The sequence below is a fragment of the Lycium ferocissimum genome, chromosome 5 (assembly GCF_029784015.1).
Source record: "Lycium ferocissimum isolate CSIRO_LF1 chromosome 5, AGI_CSIRO_Lferr_CH_V1, whole genome shotgun sequence".
Lineage (NCBI taxonomy): Eukaryota > Viridiplantae > Streptophyta > Magnoliopsida > Solanales > Solanaceae > Lycium > Lycium ferocissimum.
The window spans coordinates 69,173,371-69,191,997 of NC_081346.1; the positions used below are offsets into that span (position 1 = coordinate 69,173,371).

Sequence of the window (18,627 nt, forward strand, 5' to 3'; positions counted from 1 at the left end):
ATTTGTTCACAATTTTAAGTAAGAAAAAGGTGATCGAAATAAGAATCTCCAAAGAATCGAGTGATCAAATACTGATGCTTAATTTTGTACACCCGCATTAGGAAAAAATAATGGACGGGAATAAATTAAGTTCGGGGGGATGATTTTTTTATCTCCAAAACATGCCTTAAAAAATATGGGCTGAAGTGTACCGATATTTGATTTTGAGATCACCATTTAAGTATATTTGTCATGCATAAAAATCTCTAGTCTATCCAGAATAACTTCTGACATGTGGTGTATGGATTTTTTTTTTTAACCCCTCCCCCAGGAGCTTCTCCTTTTTGCTTCCTTGGTGACTCAAACCCACAACCTTCGGGTTGAAAGTGTATGAAATTTTATATGGCTGAAATTCATTTTTTTTTTTTTTTTTGGCTTGAACTTCAGTCATATGCAGAGGCGGATCCAGGATTTAAATTTTATGGGTTCAATCTTTTAAGATTTAGCTTGAATCCATTATGTTTTAAAAGTTATGGGTTCATGCCTACTATTTATTGCAATTTTACTAATTTTTTACACACAAATTTATACTCCGCATCGAAAGTTAGGGGTTCAATTGAACCCCCATATAGAATGCTACATCTGCCACTGGTCATATGTAACTTCAGACACTATATGCCTGAAGTTGTTCGGAAGTAGGTACACATATAAATAAGTTTTAAAAATGAGTACAAAGTTAATCAATATGTCCAAATAAGGTATCCCCAGAAATCTTTTACAAACATTAATTAGTATGGCTATATATAGTGTAATAACAATGGGCTTATCTCTTAAGCGTGACGTTCCGGCACCCCCCCCCCCCCCAAAAAAAAAAAAACTCCCCCGGCCGCGGCGATAGATATCTTAAACGTGACATCTGGGTTTGTTGATAGTTTATAAATGTAAACTCAATTATATTCATCGTGCACTTTATGTGTTTGGTGGTCTAATGTGGGGTAAATAGTGTAGGCTAAACTTGATGAAGCCCGTAATGTGAGAACCATCAGACTTCATTAGTTGCAACTAGGTTCCATGATCTAGTCTTTACATGAACACACCATCAAAATTGTTTCATAATATCTATTGTGTGTGTGGTAGCTGTCTATTAATGTTGCCATATTGTGAAAGGAGAGATGACAATCAATCCGCGACGTGGCTCAAGCAGGTATGCAATCATTCTTGCTAATCTGCATTATTTTTGTGTCCTAATAGCATGTTGGATCTTGGTTTAATATGTTAATTTTCTTACGTATATATAAATCATTAATTCATTAAGGTAATAAGGAATTTTTGAGTTAAATGTTTCTAAATAAAATGTATCATTCTTTTTATGATAAACAAAAAAGAAAAGTGTGCCGCATAAATTAGGACAAAATGAATTCTATGAATGTCATATTTTTGTATTTAGGAAAAATATAACCTTAATATTTTATTTATTTTTGTTTTACCCTTAACGAGACGCTCAAATATTTCTAACTTGAAATATTTCTAACTTGTTTTAGAGTCTTTCTTTTAATATTGAATTTTATAATGAATCAAATGATGTCACATAAATTAAATTAACAATTATTATCCATAGGAAAATTTCTATTGAATTGATTTCTTATTACGGAGTCGTCTATATACTGTGGAGACTGAATCTTAACGTTAGCTAGCTTTCTTTTGGCTTAAATCAGAGACATAGCTAGTAGTTATTGAATTTCTTAAATTTGCACAAGTTGTGTAGCAATTATAATTGAAATTCATTGAGTACATTTATTAGTTGACTGACTTTAAAGTAGGAGAATCTTTAATCAAGGTGTGACACTTTCAAGGTCATCACAGATTGATTGATCAAGATGAAATATTGAATGAGGTGAAAACAAATGCATATTTATTGTACTCCCTCCGTCCCATATTAATTGTCCACATTATTACAAATATTCGTCCCAAATTACTTGTCCATTCACAAAATCAAGATAGAATTAATTAAATTTTTTCTATTTTGACCTTAGCATTAATTGTTTTTAAAAATAACCAATATTTATTAATAGAGCACAATTTTGACACAACATGCACGCAGAAAAGGCCCAAAAACTAAAGTCGACAAGGCCATCATGGGAATTGTACACCAAAACACAACCGACAAGGCCACCATAGAAGTAGATACACATCTAAACGAAGACCGACAAGGCCGCACAAAAGCTATCGCAAAGATCTTAAAGGTAATGTTGTAAAAGTACACTTTTATTAACGGTTTTTTTAAAGTGCTTGTAAAGGGAAAATTGGACAAGTAATATGAGACGGAGGGAGTAAAGTACAGGTGCAAAATGCCAAAATTGTGGCTAGTATTTGTCATAACTGTATTGATTTATACTCCTTTCGTCTCAAATTATCTGTCGTGGTTGTTAAAAATAGTTGTCTTAGTTTACTCTCTTTGTCTCAAATTATCTGTCGTGGTTATTAAAAATAGTTGTCTCAAATTATTTGTCATTTTACAAGTTCAAGACAATTAATTATTTTTCCCTATTTTATCCTTTGTAGAATTCTATAATTAATGTAGATGACACATAAACAGAGTAAACATTTAGTGGAGAGAGATTATAATATAGACATAACTAACTAAGGGTAAGTTAGTCAAATACCCCTCCTAATAAATACTCCCTCCATCCCAAAATAAGTGTCACCATAGCAAAAAGATTTTGTCCTAAAATAAGTGTCACCTTAGAAATTCAAAACAAGAATTCGCAAGTGTTTCCAACTATGTCCTTAGTATTAAAAAAGCAGTCATCTTTAATATTGCTTAATGTTAAAAAAAAAACATCAAATAAATAGGGGTAGTTTAGTAAACTCCGCATTATATTTATTAATTTCTTAATGGGTGTGATTTTTGCTGGGGTGACACTTATTTTGGGACGGAGGGAGTATTTATTAAGGTGCAAGTAAAACAAAAAGAAAAAGAACACGACTGATAATTTGAGACGGATGGAGTATTTGTTGCTTTAGAAGTTTAAGACACAATTAATTATATTTTCCTTAGTAGAATTTTATCGTTAATGGAGATGAAACATAAATAGAGTAAACATTTAATGGAGAGAGATTATAGCTTAGATTAAAGGTAAAGTAGTCAAATACCCTTCCTAATTAATATTTCTAAAGGAGTGGGTAAAAAAAAAAATAGAAATAATTTGAAATGGAGGGAGTAATTGTTTGCTTTGTTCATGTATAGTTGCTATCTGTATTATGGAAAATTGTCAAAAGGTTCTTGACCTTATGATTGGGACTAAATCAGTGATAATTTCGATCAGATTATTTGGGAAATTTTGAAAATTGATAGATGCAAGTGAATATTATACTAGTGTTTTTCAGGTTCAAATGTATCCAGTTTTAGTATTCATCTTTCTAAAGATTGCCCCATTTTAGTTTCGCTTGGTGAAACCACAAAAAAACATATATTGACGGATTAAATTTTGAGTTTTTATCAGTAGCTAGGTAGTGTTGTATACTTGCTTCGTTCCAATTTTATGTTATAACATTTCCTTAGTAGCCTGTTTTGAAAAAATAATGACACATTTCTATATTTGAATACATTGGGTTGCACGACCTACTTTCTATCCTATGCAATATTCAATTTTCGCTTAAGGATGGAATACGTTACTTTATTTATTCTATGCTATCGTCTTGCAAAATATAAACAACATGTAAGTAAAGAACAGATGAATTTTACGTGGAAATTACCCGGCTCATAACGGCGATAAAAACCATGACCTACACCTCTGTAGGATTTTCCCCAAAACTCCACTACAATAGTGAACCTCTGTAACCTAGGAACTAACCTCTAATCCCTTTCTTACTAATCGAACTCTGACTAGCACGCAACCTTCAAGTTGACCTCCAACTTGAAGTTGAATTTACAACGTTTTGTATCTAACTGTAACGCTTCTAATAAAGCCTATAAACATACAACTCGATAAACAACCTAATCAAAGTTTTCTAGACTCAAGAACTGTAAAACATAAACTCTATTCTACAGCTTCTTCAATCGTCTTCTCATACTAGGGACACACACCTATTCGTGATATCTTCATTGACCGCTCAATATTCTGAAATCTCTCTTTGTGGGTGCGCCAACCTTCTTCTTGGTAAGACTTGGATATATTTAGCATTGAGTGCACAAGAAGTCGGCAAACACAAAAGATTCTTCGAGCAGGGCCATGAGATATAATAGGGTTTGTGTTGAATTGGGATTCTTGAATTTTGGATCAACTGCATTGTCCTAGTAGGAGTCCTGAAGAACCTTGTTTAATTATGATAATTAATCTTATAATCTTGACCGCCAAGTCTTTACCATAAAACTGCAAATCCTAGTTGCTATAGGACTTGCGTTGGAACATGTTCACGAACCTGTTTCATCCACCTGGTTCGTCCGACTCTGAATCTTTGCACTATCTGAGATGGAACATGTTCACGAACCTGTTTCATCATCCCCTTCTCGCTCATTCCTCTGACTGTATCTTAAGCCTGCTTTTGTGATGGATGATGGAACATGTTGACAGACCTGTTTCATAGCATCAAGCTTTTTGTTCGGTGTTTGTATTCTCTTTATTCAGATTTATTCAATCATGTCTTCAGCCTTGTCTAGCTCTGTGACTCTGATCATGTTCTTGCTCTGTGTTGGAACATGCTTGCAGAACTGGTTCATGTGCTTTGTCTGCGACTCTCTTTATTCGAACAAAATACTTCTGAGTCATCTTCACCTTTTCTCCTCATGATCTCTTCTCTTCCTGATTCATTCAATCATTGCACCTGATGACTTTTTGATGTTTTCATGCTTGTTCTATTCTCAGCGCCGGCTGAAGCCTAAAGCCACCAAAGCAGTGGCTTTAGGCCCCAAATATATTAGGGCCCCAAAATAATTTGTATTAGATATATGATTTTAAAAATTATATATTTATTATTAGTGATAAATAATTTTACGATAATTTTACTGGCAATTATTTATCAATTATTATTAGAATAGAAAAGACATTATTAAGTCCTTAAATATTTTTTAAGGCATAATAGTCACTGACAGTTTTAATCTATTTTTATAGTTAAAGTGATACGAAAATATTTATATGTCGAAGATGATACTCTTATTGGCCTGAAGTCTTACTTCTATTTTTAAATGTTTCCATTGCTTATAGAATAATTTTGAAAAGGTTTTTGTAACAATCGCTTGAGCTAAAAAAAAAAAACCAAATTGATGAAATGATCGTAAACACAAAATATAAAACTTGTGATTCAGTTAATGTCACATGAAAAATTACACGAATTGATTATATCGTCAATTGAAAAAAATACACTTTAAAAAAGCTATAAGAATAAATAACAAATAAACTATATTGAAATTTTACTATATAAATATAAGGCCTCCTTTTAAATTCCGGCTTTAGGCCACCGGCCTGTCTATTCTTCAAATGAATTGCTCCGTGACTAAGTCATCTTCATCTCCTTTATTCTGTCTGTGTCATACCTTATTTTAACCAGGGTCAAAATAGTTTACAACATCCGGGTAATTCCGGGGTTATTTAAAGTTGGGAGTCGCCACCTAATTATTATGGTGAATTAGGGCACCTAGGGTTATTAAAGTAATTATCTAAAGTTGATTTGTTTTTAAAGTCTACGAAACCAAGATTCCGAGTAAGGGCTCAAACTAACCTAGAGGGAAGGTATTAGGCATCCTCTAAGTTCCATTAATAATGGTTAATCCGACCGGACTCAAAATTAATTAGGCTAAGGGTAAATATAATATCCTAAGTGTTTGGAAAATAGTATGTATATGACGCTAAAATTATAAATAGGAATATAATAATGCTATTTTAAAAAGAAATGCTTGTAAATATTGTACTGCTCAAATGAAAATACAATAATGTTATTCGAAATAAGATTTGTAATAGATATAGCAATTTGCATAAAAGGGGAACTTTAGATACCATTGAAAGTAGATTTAAAATGTAATGATTTGCTTATAAATAATAGATTTTAACAAATTTGAACTTTGACTAAAATAGTATTAATAATATAGATGCAAACTGAATCTAGCTTTGCTTTTATAAGGATGTGAATTTCTTTCCCTTTATTTAACTATGTTTAGCTAAAAGCCTACATGATTGATTCAAGCTTTGAAAAGTTATTTATAAAATATACACAGTTTGTACTTGCGTATTAATGATGTTTTGAAATTAGGAAAATAAGCATAAAATACACTCCTTTAATTCAAACATAAGAACTTATATTATCAGTTATTCTAGAGACGAATATTATAGCCACTATAAATGATCTTAATATAAAGAAGAAGATAAAGTTTATGGGATTAATTATTAATTTTCCTTAAGTTAACTACCCATTATTAAACTAAGTCCCACTAAGTTGCTAAAGTTCATCTAAATCACAAGCAAAATGTTAGTCATACAATATATGTTACTACACATAAAAATAAAAGTGAGAGATAGTTATAATGTAAATGGGCCTGGCCCATTTGAGACTGCTGCGGCTGTTTGCTATTGGGCCTCAACCCAGGCTTTGTTTTCCATTTTTTTGCTGCGGATAAGGGGGTCGACGGAGAGAGATTTCGTTGGGCTTCGGCCCAACATCGAATGCGGGAGGACAAGTCCCTCGGACTCGCGTGCGAAGGTCATGCAAAAATAACGGAGGAAAAGGATTAGCATACACTCAACGAACAAGGTAAAACATGGAAAACATGAACTTAAAATAGATCAATAGATGATATGTATACTACATGTATTTGAGTATACTTCGCATGACTAACAAGTGAGGGAAGAGGTTTGAAGATGTAATTCAAATAAAGCTTAATCTATAACACATTTATTGGAACTTAAACAAAGGGTTAAAGCCCCCTTTTAGATTAGATTACGATAAGCTATCTTAAGAACTAGTACCGTACAACTCATGCATGATACAAGCGGAACATCAATTAACCTAACCAATGGCAAAACTTAGCCTCTTAAACAACGAATTCAAACTTAACACATTAATGATCCATGTATCAAAAAACCAGAATATTAACCACCATTAATCAACGGAATGTTAAAAAAACATCAAATAAAAAACATATAACTAAAAATGAGCTATGTTGGCATTCAATTTCTTAATGGACACGGAATGACATAGGCCTACCTACGTGAACGGATGACCCAATCGGTAATTTTAGACCAAGATGACAATCAATCGGTATAAAGAACAGTTATAAACTGACACAAATGTGCCCATGAACTGGATTTAAGAAGCAGGAAAAGAGACTTTTAGATGTTATATGTTGTTGATTAAAATGGGTTCAAGTTAGGCATCCATTCTAACACTCGATGGTCTTTACACAGAAACACACAAACAGTAGCTGAACACACCAACATTCAAACTAGCCTATGTCTTTGCCTTAATTCTACAATATGAAGGGGGAAAACCATAAAAAAAAAATGTTCTTATTCCTCATATTGAAATTTGACCTATTTTATGCTAAAGTGATAAAAGAACCGATTAGTTTCTCAAACCAATAATCACGGAGACTCGGACCAAGATACCAACGTCTCGTATTCAAACTTTAAAATCCAAGAATGATGTTATTACGGGATCATGAAAAAGGCGAAAGCCACATAGAGACTATCGAATGGGCAAGAGGTGAATGAATGCAGTTCTTGCTCTATCCGTTTGTATTCATATACATAATATACCTAGGATATATATACCACGTCGTGCACTCTCTTTATACCGAACAAATATCTTCTTCATCTCGATAACCTTTTCTATATCTTATGTATATTTGATTCTAAATAAGCTCCAAGGTCGGAAATTCATTCGCAATCAACCAAACCACGATACATTTTCAAATTCATTACGCATTCTAGCAACTCCGAACATCAAACGGATAATGCGACGACAAAGAAAACTACATAGCTAAAATAGAATAAGCTAAAATCTTAACTAATTTGAAATTAGAGACTATAAGTCATGATTATCGAAGTTTACCTTTTTTGTGTGCGGTGATGCGGAGACTTCGAGTCCCGAATAAATAACGAATGGTTCGAATCTCGGGTTGAGACGAACCGAAGCGTATCAATTTTGCGTATATATTCAATATAGTTGTAAAAGTATTTTGAGGGTAATTAAAAGGTTAAAGAGTTGTTTCTGTCTTAAATTTATAAAGACGAAGCTAGGGTTCCTTCACTTTGTTTTTGGGCGGGATTTTAAAATCTACCACTCGAATTGGGTCAAAACCCATTCAAAATTTGAACGTTTCGACTTAAATATTCATCGAAGAAAGGAGAAAAGAGCGGATGATCACGTGATTCGGCTTTGATATTTAAAGATAGTTTGACCAATATCTTTGAAGTTTGTCGTATGATTCGAAACCAAAAAAAATGGAAAACCTTTTGGTTCGATGACTTGACCGGATGTATTAAGCCAAGATGAAGACAAATCGTGTATGGAAATGGTTAGACAAAGTTTTTGAGGGTGAAAGAGGGTTCGTTGTTTTTACCGAAAATAGGAGGAGAGAGAGAGAAAAGAGAGAGAAAGAAGAGAGCCGCGGGAAGAGAAAGAGATGAGAGAACGGTGAGTTTAGGTTTAATAGACGCGTGATTGAGTCGGGTGTATCATGAAAAATTAGCGGGTATGGATTGGACTTGGGCCTATTTTATTGATCCGAAAATGGGTTCTTCCTTTCCTTTAATTTAATTATTTCTTAGGCTTCTAATTTAATAACTAGTACAAACATACACTATGATAATTAGTGAAATTAATATGTAGAAAATAAAGACTTGATAAAGTATAATGACGACGAACCGCTTTGAAATTTGTGATAAGATAATGCTAGTAATGTTGATAGGAAATAGTAAATGACAGTAATGATATTAATAGCAGTAAATAGTAGCGAAAATAAAATATTTAGATTTAATTAATTTAAAAACCCAAGGAAATAAGTTGGAATAAAGGAGGGACAAAATTGGGTGTCAACAGTCTGCATCTGTATCTGTGAGAACATGTGTGTGGACCTGTTCTAATCACCCTGTGCTTCTTGCTTTTTGCACCTGTCTCTAAACTGGTTCACATGCTTTTGTTCATTTAGTGAATCATCAAAACTCAGACGTGCTAGTGCCAACAGAATATAATTAACTTTACACTTCTCATTTCACCTTTAATGAGATTCTTTTATAGTCACACTTAATGCTATGACATGTTTAAATCAAGTTTCAAAAAAATTGCACATAAGTACTGTTACAAGATATTTATAATCACAAACTTTAAAAAAATTCGTTTCATTTTTAAATTTCGTATCGATTCAAATTATGTTACATAAATTAAAACGAAAACATACTTCGTTAAGGAAAAAAGTTATGAAGAAAAAGAAAAACATTAAAGAGAGAGTTGGAGAAATTTCATGGTTAACTTGAATTACCAAGTAATTGCAAATGGAGAAAGATACGTACTCCAAAATTAGAGAACATTCGTTAAAGTTTTTTGAAAAAGACAGGAAGTTTCTCCAAAATAGGACTTTTTATATGGCCTTTTCTTCAAATTTGACTTTTTTATAAGTTTTTTTTTGTCTCAAAGTAAAGACCACAAATAAAATTCTGTGACCGCAGATGCATTTTAGGTCCATCCAGGCTCATAATAATATGATAGCTTCATATATCAACTTATATTTAATGTCATTCATAAAAAACTCTTCTTTCATATCACGTAAGCTCAAAATTCATAAATGCATGTGTCAGTATTCTTACGAGGCTGTTACCACATATTTTCCAATAATTTTTCTTTGTGGACCTTGTGGGCACTGACAGATGGATGTAGTGGCGGAGCTAGCTTAGAAAAGCGGGATTCAACTGAATTATTTTCGCTGAAAAATTAAGTATCGTTTAAATAGAATAAAAATTATGAGTAATTGTTTGAATTATATTAAGCTGTTGAATTTTTCTTGATATTTGACCTTGTAAAGTTATAAAGAGAGTTCAAAAAAAAAAAAAAAATTGTGTTCGGTTACAAGTTCAGATTCCAAATGTGGCACTTTTTAATCTCCTTATGTAAAATCCCAACTCCGCTATTAGATGAATGTATGAAAACTTTGATTTATTTCATGCGTAGGGTCAGACTCAGAGATATAATGGCGCATTTCAAACCTTATATTTATTTACAGGGATGAATGCAACTACTCAAGTCTGACACATATGGATAATGAAAAAACTTATTCACACCATGGTTGGTGAAAATATAAAGGTGACAATGAGTTTTAATTAATCATGATTGAGTTATAGCACGTTTTATTAGGTCGATATACATGTCAAGTGGCGATCATAATCTTTTTCTATCTGATATCTATTGATCTACACCTTGTGGGTGTGGGATTCTAATTCGTTTAAGTTACTGAATTCTAAAGTAAAAATTTATACATATTTAATGAATTTTTCAAGACAACTACAGATTTGAACAAAGTTACTGGGTTCGGCCGAACCCGCAAATCGTATGCTGGCTCCGTCCCAGACTACACAATGTTTTTCAGATGCAGCATAGCATAAATTGGGTAAATTATACCGAATCAGTTTTAATATTCCTACAGCCATGTTTTGTTGGCTAAAGCAAAGAAGCCATAGAGGATACATACATTTTTTTTTTTTAATATTATTGGACTGGCAAATCTTACCAAAAAAAATGACCGCTTACTAGTATATATTTTCGTGTACCACTTTGTTTGACCCTCCCACTTATCAGATCACAGTGAGTACATGTGTTGTTGTTTGTTTGACATTATTTTCTTGTTAATCTGTTTTAAAACAATAAAAGATTTTTTATATTTCTTAATCAAAAGCTTTTATAAGTATACAACTGTTATATATGATATGTTTAAGATCACAAGTTTCAGAATTTTTATAGTCAATACAACTATTATCATGTATTTTAAACCAAATTTTAAAAGTTTTCATTTTTTTATTGTGCTGATTGTGTCAAACTAGTAAAGTAGAACGGATCGGAGGGAGTCGTTTTACTCCTAGCCAAAAGTAAACCTTTCCCACCTTATGCCTACGAAATACTCCCTATGTCCTAATTTATATGACACGCTTTCCTTTGTAGTTTGTCCCAAAAAGAATTTTATATATATATATATATATATATAGAAACAATTTAACTTCATGACATGATTTATAGCTACACATTTATCTAAGGTTTGTTTTGGATCACAAATTTTAAAATTCTTCATTTCCTTCTTGAACTTCATACCTAGTTAAATGATGCCACATAAATTGAGATGGAGAGAGTAATCTGCAAGCTGCATGCAGTGCAATTGCGTATCATAACAGGAGAAGAGTTGTTCCTTTTAATGTCTACTTGCCTTATTAAGGGGGAGATGAAAACTTTTCGAGAAAGCATGACAATCAACAAACATAAAATATAAGTCCAAGACAGCATCATCATCATGATATAAGTTGTTCATCTTTTCTTTGCATTTTGTTCCGCAATGAATCCAAAATTTAAAGTTTATGAATTCGAAAATTTATTATATATTGATCATGTTTTGTGAATTTTTCAATACATATATATCATTTGACGCGGAACGATCGTACTTTCCATGCTACACCCGCCCCTAATTCCGTCTCAGTATATCCAATATCAGTCAGCTCTGCTATTGAAAGAATAGAAGTCAACTGCCAAAAACATCTTTGGTTTATGGAAAAGCAAAACAATCATCATTCATGAAATGCTTATCACTGCTTTATTCTGAACATATCAAAAAATGTTGCAATCTATACATCTGTAATATGGTCTTCATGTATTGTGCAACTTAACATAGTATACAAGATCCTAGCAAGAAAATAACAAATAAACTTTTTTTTATCGCAATAGCTATGGAGAAAACTCAAACGATAAACAATTTTCCAATTCGATCGGTCCAAAAAATAAATCGGACAACTGATGCCTTACATCCTCTGGCGAAAATCTAATCACATGAGCTGAATGTCTCTCTCTTACTATCGCATCTCTATAGTTATTGTAAAACTCTCTATACAACGGAACTATTTTACTTGCAATTGACACTTTCAAATCATCGCGGAGTTTACTATCAGCTATAACGCACAGGGAATGCTTACGGTGAACTTGCTCGAACGACAAATTGAATCTCTTGAAAATCTCCTTCACTTGTTGTGGAGCCATTGTAGCGTTTGATTCTCGCGGTAGCGACTCGATGACGTGGCTCCATCCTAGCCGTTCATAGTTTGACGTGAACTGTTTGACCTTTTCCTCATATTTCGATATCCAATTTTCACCTAGCAAGTACTTGAGATTCGACGAACGGACCTTTACAGCTACGTATTGGAGATTGTTGGCTAGGAAGAGATACGCGAGGGAAACGTCCTTGTAGTGCTTCGCTTTGCCGTCTAGTTTGCAGAGAAGAATGAGAATCAACCAAGCGAATCGGAGTGATATCACCGGCGCGGGTGACTCGTTGGAATCAGAGATACCGAAGTATGATTCCGGTAACGAATTTCTACTTGGAGGAGGAGACTCGACGAGGATATCGGAGAGTACATTGCTGTAATCAGCAAGTAGAGTGATGTAATTCATTGCTTCGACTGTGAGATGATGTATTCCTCCTCCCGCAACCAGTGCTTTTGACGAGTCCTTTTGTAGAGCAGTTTCAAACTCGGTTAACCCCGTCCTTATAGACTCGGCGAGCTTGACAAGTGATGTTAATACTTGAGACCGGATAACGGATTCTAAATCAGAAGAAAATATAGCTTCAATCTCCGGCAAGTGTTCCGCGATAGCGGTGTACAAATCGAGCAGACGGAACACTTTTTCCGGCGACTTTTTGATGTTTTTCGCTATATTTTCCGGGAAACTAAACAGAATCATGGCTGCATCTTTTGATATTTCAGTAAAACACATCTCTCTGATCGAATCATTCGATAAAAAAACGTGATCGCAGAGAATTCTCTCTCCATTGAACAATGTTTTCACCGCTACATCAACAGCGTGAAGCCAATCCTTGATCTTCATTTCCAAAACTTCCCACTCCATTTTATGAACTTGTGAAGAACTCAGTTTCTCAACACCGAGTTTATAAATAGCTTCATCGATGATTGATTTACGTATAACTTTGTAAATCTTCACACACTCATTGGTGTAACCTGAAGAAATCGTACAATCTGCTATTAATCTCAAATCATTCATTGCAACATTAGACACAACCTCAACTTCAGAAACAGATTCACCAGCAATCACAACACGATCATCATCATCCTGATCACCTTCGAACTCAGAAGTGCTCGAGCGAGTACTTAACGAAGTTCTAGAAGACACAGTAGTTATAGATTCAGGATCCAAATGAACTCTATTCATCGACAAAATCTGGTAAAACTCTTTTTGTAGCCTTTTCACCGCGATTTGCATTAGAGATTGAGCACGAACGAGCTTATCGGATTTGGCATTCTCAGTTGAGTGAAAATGCATAGCCTTTTGTAAGTTATACACGCATTTGACGAAATCTTTGGCTTCTCTTCTGTTTTCGTAGAACAGAGAAGTCACTTTCGAGAACGTAGTTGTGTTAGGGTTCCATTTCATGATCATGGGTTCAGCCATCTCAAGTGTACGGTTGATAACTGAATCAGAAAAACTGGGTCGTGGAGATAAAAATGAGAAACGTGAAGGGGAAGAGAATAGTGAAGTACTTGATGGAGAAGTACTATGATCAGTTGTTGAACTTTTTGGAGAACAACAAAGTTCTTTCATCCTTGTTTTTGGCAAACTTTTTGGAGAAAAACAAAATTCTCTTGTTTCTATTTTCGGCATTTGATCGTCGAAAGAAGAATTTAAATGTAGGATTAAAGCTTCACAATGGATTTTCAGTTTTTCCTGGAGATTGAGAAGAGGATATATATAGTATACAGAAAGAGAGAAGAGCAACCCGTACAGTTTGATGATATCGCTGAAAGTTCTTCATATAGAAATTGTGATTCGATTCACATTTAACTCTTTTTCTTTCCCACCCTGATTCCCTATATATGAAGAAAAACTATTCTCACTGAATTTATGTGATATATTTTTTTTTAGTATGCTTCAGAAAACATCAAATAAATGATTTTTTATGACACACTACTTAAGAAAGTTAATTAAGAAGAGGATAGTTTGTCAATATTATCCTTTTGTTTCTTCACAAGCTTTTCTTAAAAGAAGAGATAGTCAATATTGATATTTATTAGCCAAAAAAAGTTGGGATTTTTAGAAGACCCATTAAATAGAATGGTAATTTTAGAAAAAGTTAATTAATGTACATCTTTGGACTTTGAAAATTTGAAAAATTCATTCATTTTAGACTATAAAGAGTGCTAGAAATTCATTTAAATTAGAAAGGGGGAGTACATTTTTATTTTAAATATAATTAATTTTAAGCTTCTTGTTATCCTTAATAATGGATAGCTCTTTTTATCCCAACTTATGTGACACTTTTTAATTTTTTTTATTAGAATTTGACTAGGGTGAATAATATTTTTGATCCCTCAGCTATTGGTAAGTTTTAGATTTAGACTTTGTGATATATGTCTAAGCATGTTTAACCTTCAATCATCTGAAATGTGCACTTTTGATACCTTTGCTTGTGACAACAACAACAACATACCCAGTGAAATCCCACAATGTGGGGTCATCCCTTTGCTTGTGAATGTTCACAAATTTTCAAAATTATTAAATGTTCCACCATTTGATTACTCATGTGTGTTATATTAAGCTTCTACTATTACATCATATTTGAGGGTAACATACTTCTAAAAATAGACTAAACATGACACCAAAAATATAGCTATTTTAATTCATTGAAGGACAAATATGTTGAAATATATCACAATGATTAAAATCAGAATTTATCAATAACTTGAGGTTCAAAACAATATTATCTCAATGACTAACCTTTGAAATTAAATTGAATTAAATTAACTTAATATTTTAAAATTAAAATTTAAATATTTAAAAACTATACAAAAATAAGTCGCAATCTTCTCTTGCCAATATGATACTACTACTACAAATTGAGACAGGGAAAGTACATATGATTAATTGCCTCAATAATAGATCTGTTTTAGGCCACACGTTTTTGACAAAAATTGGATGGATCACACATTGTATGCCTTCACTTTGCCTTGCACTTTGGGAGTTAGCAATGGACGCCGCGGTGACACGTGGCGGGTAGGTAGAATTACTGTGAAATAACGGACTCCGAAAAGTCAACTTAATTGAATTATTATTTTTCTGATGAGGTAATTTAAGAGGACCTAAGCTAATTCACACATTTTGACGTTTAGCATTATGATATATTAGTTTTGATAATTGTACTTCCTGCTTTCTTGGAAATTGAATTACATATTATCACGTGTCTTGTTTAACAAGTATTTGACATATTTGATTCGAGTAAGTTTTGATAATTGTACTTCCTGCTTTCTTGGAAATTGAATTACATGTTATCACGTGTCTTGTTTTGACAAGTATTTGACATATTTGATTCGAGTTATCCACGTTGATGTATTGTGTCATAGTTCGTTTAATTTAATTAACTCTTAAGAAAAGAAATGCTCTTATTTCCCGTTACACTTTATTCCGATGAAAACCTTACCTACATCATATGTTTACACCAAACAGATATATGCACAATATGTGTTTGCATAAAGATTTTCTTACTTAATCATTATTAATTAGTAGTACTCCTCTCTCAATTCATATATCACAATTCGAATTTCGAGAATCAAATTTCTTAATTCGACTATGGACACAAATATTGTACTAAGCTTTTTGGCATAAAATTTTCATAATTGAATACTACATATGAGTACAGTAAATTACAATAACTAAAAATATATAAAAGCATATGAGAAAACCACGATAAAAATAACTAGTTTGACTCTCAAAATTTGAACATTGCCACATGAATTGGGGTGAAAGGAGTATATTTTCACTTCATTAGATCACTTAATTTTTGTTAGACACACCGTGTATTGTTGAGAAAAAGAAAACCCCTGCAACCAAGCACTTCCGCTCCAAAATAGGGGAGACTGAAGAACCGCCAGGCTATTGAGGAAACATTTGAAGAGAATTTTATTGTTTTCAACTAAGTGGCAATCCCAATGCAGCTGATAGATAAGGCGACGATAATAACAGGTTTAATTCCGCGTTTCCAAACAGATTAATTTGTCCATCACATCATCTATAATGGGGATTATATTAGTGAAAATGTAGCCTAGCCCTAATGTCTCTAGAGCTTGTATTTCAATAATAGGTAAGATAGTTAAATTATATTCGTATGTTAATATAAATTGGTGTAAACACCAAATTTTTATCTTTTATTCTCCTCTAAAGGGAAAAAAGAGCAGAAGAAATATGAGCTACCTTATTCATTTTCAACTTTTTCTTAGGATGAAGTCCAGTGTAAACGGGAACGAGTGAATATGAAGAGAATCGAATAGTAGCTAATTTAAAGGTGGAGTTATCATACACTTTCTTTTTGTTGGGGTCGTGGTGGTGGGGGTGGGGTGGCGGGGGGGTGGGTTTCAAGTTTCATCCCTTTTCTCGGCATGACTTTTTCATATTGTAATAATTGAATATTTTAGTTTTATAATTAATTGTTTTTTGTCACATGGTCAGAATGTTAATAAAATAATTTCCTGCAATTTCTAAGTAAAAATATATATATATAGGACAATATTTAATTACAAGCTAGATGATTTTTATTTTCACATTTTCAGGGAGAAGTAAAGGTCCAATATAATTGAGTGTTAGTGGTCATGATGCCATTAGAATTTAGAACTTAAATTCATGAAATTGATGTTTAGATTGTGTTCTCTTTTCCTATTGGATTATAGTTTAGAAATGAATTACTCTTTTTATCAATGAACTAATGGAGTTCTTACCCTTAGGTATATTTAACTACGGGTCAAGATTTAAAATTTATAGTTCAGTATTTTAGATAATATAAATTGCTGGATTATGAACTAATAATTTATCTAATAAATATCTGATAAATTCTTAAGACGAATAAGATTTGGACAAAAGTTACTGAATTTGGCCGACTTCATAATCCATATTCTAGCTCCGCCTATGTCTACAACCACACAAAATCTCGTGTGTCAAATTTTATGCAATTTTCTTATCGATAGGTTAATTATTGTGTGTACTTATACAATACTATATTAAGAAAGACCGGTAATAATTAAATCAGCCTAATTATGTGAATCTTGTAAATAGTGAGTATATATATGAGTAGTCTTGACGGAATAGAAAGATTTCTTAATCTGATCACTTTGTCTTTAATGTGAAAAGGGCAAAAGTCAATTTAACCGACCAGCGTAAGCCGATAAACAAAATTGTGTTTCTTTTCTTTACAACAAGTCATGAACACTCGACCAAAGAGTTTTAGTAGGCGTTTGGCCATGAAAATTAAATTTTCTTTATTTTATTTGAAATTTTGTAGTCGGAGTTAAATTTGAAGTTGAAGATGAAGTTGCGTTTGGTTATAATTTTTGTAAAGAATATTTGGTTGTTTGAATGTATTGAAAGTGAAAAAAGTGAAAACAAGGTTTTAGTTGTTTTCCAAATTTCAAATACAACTTGTATTTGAAATTTTCATGGCCAAATGCTGATTTTCAAATAAAGTAAAATAATTTTTCAGAAAAAAGTGAAAAATTCCCATGGTTAAACGAGCCCTTGAGCAATCTTTAAATAATATCTATATAATCAGGTCATTATATGATGACAGTAGGTAAATTTTTATGATAAGAACTAAAAGTAAGTCGATAAAATCGATGATTAACTTACTATCACAAATTAAATAATACTGATAGTACAAAAAGAATTACACTGTTTGCATATATAAAACATGATCCCTCGTCAGAGGCGGAGCAACCATGTGAACTTTTGTACAGTGACATCATGTGTTAGTAATTGAGTTTTGAATTTATTTTTTGTGCATATTAATAAAAATTCAAAATATGAATTAAATTTCTGTCGAATCCGTATATGTAACCTTGTAGGCCCGCCCTTGATTCTCGTATCATTTGACGAGTAATCCAATTTCTATGTGATTTCTTTTTCTTTTTTTTTTTATACTTACACTTTCAGTACATGAATTACATGTGAATCGCTTACATAAACTGATTTATCTAATCTTATTATCAGCCATCATATATGTATATATATAGGTCCGCAGCCAGTTATTTTCAATTTAATGGGTCGTGTATATTAATAGATTCGCGATGACCACCACGGGTTGCACTGGATAAATAAAATTTTGTTGCTTGGTAGATACATAAGTGACAAAATTAAAATTTGCTATGCTTCATTTCTATCATGGCTAGCCGGTGTGCGACTGCATTAAGCTCTCTAAAGTTATGTTTGATCTTCGAATTCTCCATCTGGTGAATCAACAACCTGCAATCATTAGCAAGATAAGTATGAGCTGATATAGGTTGTGTCAATTGATAGGTCAAGAATTTTCGAGGAGTCTGTTTCAATTTCCGGAGGATATAATGCATAAAGATCACAAAAAGAGTTCCGTTTTATTGTTCTTTCATATTTATGGTTGTCATAAACATTATC

At 32.7% G+C, this 18,627-nt stretch overlaps 1 protein-coding gene across 1 annotated transcript; it reads right to left on the minus strand.

Moving 5' to 3' along the window:
* Positions 1-11,866: 11,866 nt before the first annotated feature.
* LOC132058506 (exocyst complex component EXO70H1-like) lies at positions 11,867-14,003 on the minus strand. Its single transcript, XM_059450986.1, has one exon. The coding sequence runs from the start codon at positions 13,837-13,839 to the stop codon at positions 11,893-11,895; it is 1,947 nt and encodes a 648-aa protein (XP_059306969.1). The 5' UTR covers positions 13,840-14,003; the 3' UTR covers positions 11,867-11,892.
* Positions 14,004-18,627: the final 4,624 nt, after the last annotated feature.